Source organism: Apis dorsata, unplaced genomic scaffold (assembly GCF_000469605.1).
Source record: "Apis dorsata unplaced genomic scaffold, Apis dorsata 1.3 scaffold_577, whole genome shotgun sequence".
Taxonomy (NCBI): domain Eukaryota; kingdom Metazoa; phylum Arthropoda; class Insecta; order Hymenoptera; family Apidae; genus Apis; species Apis dorsata.
Genome location: NW_006263787.1, coordinates 840,862 through 847,626, shown reverse-complemented (window position 1 = coordinate 847,626; position 6,765 = coordinate 840,862). Strand labels below are relative to the sequence as shown.

At 39.3% G+C, this 6,765-nt stretch overlaps 1 protein-coding gene across 1 annotated transcript in view; it reads left to right on the top strand.

Moving 5' to 3' along the window:
* The first annotated feature begins 6 nt into the window (after positions 1 to 6).
* Positions 7 to 6,765, top strand: part of LOC102678781 (rho GTPase-activating protein 7-like) — a 212,828-nt gene continuing 206,069 nt past the window's right edge. The window contains exons 1-5 of the mRNA XM_006621078.2: positions 7 to 699; positions 1,305 to 1,479; positions 2,135 to 2,374; positions 3,225 to 3,464; positions 3,920 to 4,113. Coding sequence (XP_006621141.1) covers positions 157 to 699; positions 1,305 to 1,479; positions 2,135 to 2,374; positions 3,225 to 3,464; positions 3,920 to 4,113 — 1,392 coding nt within the window. The 5' untranslated portion in view covers positions 7 to 156. The remainder of the gene's footprint in view (positions 700 to 1,304; positions 1,480 to 2,134; positions 2,375 to 3,224; positions 3,465 to 3,919; positions 4,114 to 6,765) is intronic.

Here is a 6,765-nt window from a genome sequence, read left to right as displayed (position 1 = left end):
CGGCCGTGCATCGAGACGGACGAGTCGTGCGCGAAATTACCGCCGAGGCAACGCGACCCCCACAGGAAGACTAGCCTGCCTGTGAATTTGACGGGCCAGAAGAGGAGAAGGACGCCGAGGTTGGCGAGAATTCGACGGAACGAGGAGCAGAGCGCGATGGATCCGGATTACGAGGTGGAGGAGGACAACAAGGTGGTTGGCGGGAGGCCGTTGGACGGTAACGGGCCTAAATCGGCCCCCGTCACGCCAACGGAGGAGAAGAAGTCTCCGTTTTCGAAGATGCTGTGGAAGAAGCACGCGCCCGTCTTCCACGAGAGCACGGACGACGTTGTCCTCGTGAGGGTGTCCTCTTTGCCGGATCAGGATTTCCTTCATCTCGACGGAAACGAGGCGTTGCGGGCGAAGAACGCGAAGGAGGGCCTGTCGAAGAAGAGGGCCGTGTCGCCTCTCACCTTGCGCTCGGATATATCCGCGAAACGGTTGTCCGAGTCCGACAAGGACGTGAGGCAGGTGAGTCCCGTGGATTTGAAGAAGTTCTCGCTCTCGAGATCGAGGGGCAACGACGTTGGAGTGAGTTGCGATCTTCCGGAAGACGACAACGTCGGATCCATCGGGAGCGTGGACAGCGGGAAGTTCGAACGGGTGGAGAACGTGGACGTGAAGAAGATACTGGACGAGCAAAATTCCAGATCCGGTTCGGTGAGTATTTGCGAGTCCTTTTTCTTTTCCCCCCCCTAACTTTGGATTTTTTTCTGTATAAAATACTCTTAAACGTTACGTATCAAGATGCATCGATCGATAAATTAAGATTAATTTCAACGAGGTAACGGAATTTAATTGGAAATTTTAATAACTAATTGTACAGAGTAAATATTTATATTGGGATATCAATTACATGTGTTGATAAATGATACGTGCGATAAAATAAAACGTGGAATTGTAAAACGAAAAAAAGAATTCAAGGATTATTGAAATAATAACCATCTTCGTAGCTTTACGAAATAAATGAAACGAAATTTCTACGTGAATGGTTGTCAAAGAGTTAATTCGCACACACGAAAATAGAATTCGTTAATTTAAACGTAATTTGTTTTCAATAATTTTAATCGGATAAACAGATTTCACGACAAAGGAAAATTATGAGAGAAATATCTAAAAAAAAGCCGAAGCTCTTTCGAAAAACTGTATTTCAAGGGATCATGAATTAGATTTATTTTTAAAGAGCACATTCGATCGCAAAAAGTGGACTAGCAGGCAAGATCGAATCTGTTCCACGATAATAACCAAGTGAAATATACTTTCAGCTACCGATTTCTCTTCAATCCCTGTTATCGAAGATCCGAAACGGGTCCGGCTCGTGCTGCCCTAACAGCCCGCCAATGGATTCTCTCACTTGCTCCGATATAGCGACGCAAACTTCCCCAGCTATTTCCAGAAGTTTCAGCTTCACGTGGGTCAGCGATTGCGACTCCCCGCGAGGTAAACTCTCTCACGTCTATTCAAGCGTTCTTCCTCTTCCCCTATCGTTATTTGAACTCGAAGGTAACTCTTCGTATCGACTAATTGGCGATTTAATGAAACTCGACGATCGTAAGTTTTATCTCTCTTATTACGGGGAAAATTTTTCATGTAACGAAAATTAAATGATCCCATTCCAGTTATGATTTATATTTTATGAAATAGGAGTTAATGAGGGAATTTATGAAAGTTTATTTAATTGATAAGAACTAAAGTTTTTTAATATAGCAGAATTATAAGTAATGGAAAGAATGGAATAGAACTTTTCTTAGATAAAGTATTTTGTATTTTGAGAAAAATAATTAAGAATTCTATGTTCTTTTTTAATTATCAAATTTTATAATATCAATGATTGCATATTCAATTTTATATTTCAATAATTAATACATGTTTTGTTAATATATATGCTATATGAAAGAGTCAATTTCGAATAAAGTTTTGCTTTCATCGCTAAGAAAAGACTATTCATATTATTTATATTTTATAGAGAATTAGGAAAAACAGATTTCTAAAAAAAAGATTAATTTTCATTATAAATCTACGAAGAATTTTCAAGCACAAGGCGAGATTGATACGACGATTATTCTCGTCTAACGTTTAATATAAATGTTCACAGCGGAATCGCAGATGGATTCGCAGTCGCTGCAGGACGAAAGCACGTTGGATCCTGCCTCGCCGCAAGACACCGTGGACGACGACAATAGGTCGTCCTCGTCGTCTCAAGATCTTCTTCAGAGCATGGACGAGATTTCCTCCGGAAGTATGTCGCCGGATACGACCGACAGAGCATCTCCTCTGGAGAGCGGTATCGGCACTGCCAGCCCTCCTAGAAGCACCGATCGACGGATAGTTAAGCGTAAGTCGATTATCATTCCTCGAATTACTTAGAGCCCTGAGTCTAAATAAGTCTCGAAGACATTTTTATTAACACGCGTAACCGTGCAATTTGATATGTTCTCGTGGCGGGGGATGGTGAATTTCAGTGAAACAATGCATGAATAGTTAATTGAAACATTTGTAGGAGTGTGTTCGTTCATTGTCCGAAATCATTCGAATTTCGTTCTCATTTCACATTCGCCAAAGTAATCCTATCTATTTATAAATCTTTAATATAGTTAAATTAACAATAGATTTTTCCAATATGTTTTCAAGGTATTTTGGACCATTTTTCGTTTACCTCTATCACTTGAGTTAACCAAAATTAATTTCAATATTTAAATAGTAGTGCACTCGAATCTGTTTGGCTTAATAACTTTAGATTGGATGCTCAGTGCGAATTGTTATTTGTTTATGGCAGAATGCAATTCGATCAACAACGCGTAAATTAATAAACAACCGAAAAATCGAGAAAATATCAATTATAGTGTCGCAAATAACGATAAATATAAAATGAAGTATAATATTATTTATCCTTTATATTATTATTTATTATTTATTCAGACATTCCAAATATTGATTAATATTCAATTGCACAAAATGTGTGTTAAAATTCTAAAAAAATAACATAATTTATAACTCAATTTAATAATCAATTTCTCAATAATTATTTAATCGTGCATACAAAAAAAAAAATAATCCAAACCTAAGATTCCAAGATTTGGCAAAAAACCAAAAATTTCCATTCCAATCGATCCATTATCAATACTCGTCCTTCGATTCACCATCATCATTGCCATCATCATCAAAGAGACGTATTCTCCTCGCAGCCCCGTCCTCAGCCAAGTGTCACCGGAAAGAGACCTGGGAGAGGATCCGGCGACGTCCTTCCAAGTTGAACTCGCGGAGCGACAAACACTCGCAGGACGTGTGGATCAAACGCGAGAGCGTGCACACTCAGACGAAGGAGAACGAGGACCAATATTCCCAGGACGCGGTGGACAGCAGCAGCGGCCTCGACGACACCCTGCCGAGGATCAAGCCGCCTCGACCGACCAATCTGCCTCTGTGTGAGTTTCATTAACGTTGCACGCGTGGACAGTCGTGAGTGTTGCGAGGGAGACATGCAAATTGCACGGCTCGAAATGCCGATCGTTGTTTCCTCTTTCTTTTTCTCTCTCTCGAGGGATACAATATTCAAACAACCACTTTTGTCTCGCTCACATTTGCGAAGCAATTAAATGTGACCCGTGGAGAGAAGAGAAAGTGGGAAAATATTTCGAGAGAAGGTTTCCAGATGATAATTGGCATTGCTCTCGAGAGGATGCAAATGGAAATATGTAGGAATGTGCGTTGTTGCGTGAAACGTGTAACGGAGGAGAGATGGGGGAGAAGGTTGTTCAATAAGTTCGTGAAAATATTGTGATCTTTTGATCCTCGATTGTGATCGTAAACTGTGAGGATTCATATCGGGAAGGAATGTTAATATTCGATTACGATTTGTTTAATTTAATCTCTGTCATAGGTCTGTCCACCACCGCGAGTAGCTCCCTAAGCTCTGGAGAATTATTGGAGACACCGCCGCGAGCACCCTCATCCCCATCCGCCGCCAGCCTCCAATTGAAACCGGAACCGCTAAGCGTGGAAATGGGTGGAAAGAGCAGCAGTGCACCCTTGTTGGAGAACAACGACACGGAGAAAACGAATGGGAAGGTGCCGGTAAGTACGCTATATCTCTATAAACATTCGTCTCCTAGTTATAAAAATATCTCGGTTCCACTTGGTTGGTCATTAAAAAAAAAAAAAAAGAAAATTTGGAGATGAATTTATACTATTTTTCATTTCGCAAACAAATATGTAAAATGAAAGTTGGAGCGTTCATTTTATTCGTTTCTCGATTCTTTGTGCGTATAGATTATTTACAAATCTTTTTATGGATATTTGTTTTATGATAATTTTCAGATCTTCAAAAATATTTCCATCTTGTTGTTCGTTTATTATTATTGAACAGGCATAAATCTTACTTTATCACGACCGAATCATCTGAATCCTATTAATCAAAAGTAGAAATCGACATTATTTTGTTCACTTTGAATATTAGCTATGGAGAAAAATAATCTTTACACTTTTCACCGAGGATAAATCATATGCTCGTTGAAAAAAATCTTGTTCCCTCTAATCTCGTTCATCTTCCAACCGTAACAAATGTCTCTCTCGCAATATTCCTCAGAATACAAATCTCAGAAAACCTTCCTCCCAAAATCTTCCTTCGATTCAATCAACCCGATCGATCATAAATAACCAACGACAACATACTCGTCATACTCGATTGACAATTATTCATGATATCGTGGTAGATAGATCAGGTATGCTCGAGATATTTCTTTAAATATCGATAACAAGCGACGAGTCTACGAGGAAAAGTGGTATCCAAGTTCGGGATTCGAAGGCACGGAGCATCGTCCTAGCTTCAATAGAGGGCATTAATCACTTGGCAGCGAAGCGTGTACGGCATTTGGCATCGAGATTACCGAGCTGAGATACGTTGACTCGGGCTGTTGCTCCGTTCGGTGATCCCCGCTTATGGGCCACCATTAGTCTCTGCCCACGTGAACCGTGTATATACGTTGTTGCGTGGCATTGACCATCGGGCGTACACGGTATTTGTATTTCACCGCTGCTTGTAACACCGCGTGCGTGTGTGGGCCGGCTCAGGCCATCGTAAGATTGACACTTTGTTGGCACGATGAACCTTAATTTCCCTTTCATGACAGGTATCTACACCTGCTACGGGGCAACGCCGAGTCGCATATCTTGCAAATTAACCGATCCCAGTTGAATTCAATCGGTTGAGCGAGCCTTGCACTCTTGTTCGAGCTCGTTCATGCCTCGTTTTCCTATGTACGCGCCCAGTCGTTTTCCGTCGTTACGGCCAATTTCGACACGCGAAATACGGGATTTCGTTGCTCGCTCGTACGATTACTCGATAATTTCCATGGAAATTGGAGTGCATTACACGTTTGTTTTACATTTCTTTCTGTTTTTTCTTCTTACAAATTCGTCTTCACTTGTATTTGTAAGGAATTTTTCATTACTCAGCCACGAGTATTCGCATCTTCAGTTTTATTAATGTAAAATAATTAACGATAATTTATGCACAAAATTCATCTTGATCGTTGTATAAAATATTTTGCATCAGCTATGAAATGTTCATATGAAATATTTTCTTTAATTTTGTACAAATTGCACAAGATGTAGATATTCGTATTCATTTCAGAAATGTTTTAATCCAATAATTAAAAGTTCAAGAATGTTAAAATCATCGTATAATGTCCTTCGAAGATTCGAAGTAAATGGCTATCCACGAGAAACCTCGTTCGAGGAAGTGGTTGTTGAGCCGGAAGTTAGGGAAATTACGATTACAAGTTCGGAACTGGAAGTTCCTCGCGGCCATTGAAACAAGCATCGAACAAGATTGGCGTTTGCGATCGGATGCTTATCGAGGACGATCGATGTTATCCACTCTTGTCGTAAAATTGGAACTTTGTTAAACAGGAGATTTTAAATTTCCTTTCGCAGCAGGTCCCCTTGAGTATTCGATATCTCGATAGTCAATCGGATTTTCTTTAATATTGTAACGTGCATGCACGCTTCGTACAATGATAGAACCATGGATACTTTGAGGGGATGATGAGCTTAATTCTCCTCACGACGGGTATCCCCATTTACTTTACGGATCGTCGATGTATTTTGCGGATGAGTCGATGATTACAGATAAGTTAAACGATGGTTCTCTTGTTTTTCTTTTTTTTTTTAATTGGCTTTTTATCTTCGTGTTAATTCTTGAAATTTTTAAAATTTATATGAAAATTTTTATGAATTTAGTTTTATTTTTTATTCTTAATCTATCATTTTATGACGTTGAAATGAAATGCGGGAGCTCTTTAAACAAGAGAATATTTCAAATTTCCGTTTGAAAATGAAAGAAAGAACGTAAAACGAATGGAGGATCGATAGTTGTTGGAACTGATCGCTAATTTTAAACTCTTCGTCGACCATTTTCACAGTTAATTAGTCGGTTGCAGTTTCTATAGTCTCTTTTTACACCTGGGATTAGTACTTTGTTCCTCATTGATCGTTTTTATTTCCCCTATCTGAAAAAATAACCTTCTCACCTATCTCACCTCGCGTAATTAATTTTCAAAATTCTTCGAGCACCATCATTATCGTACTACGAATATATTCATGCGTTTATGGAAAATTTTGACGCGCAAAAATATACAATTTAAACAGCAAATTTTTATATTATAAATTTCATCTCGTTAATAATATTCATAGATATACGAATTTGCATATTTATGCAATTACATT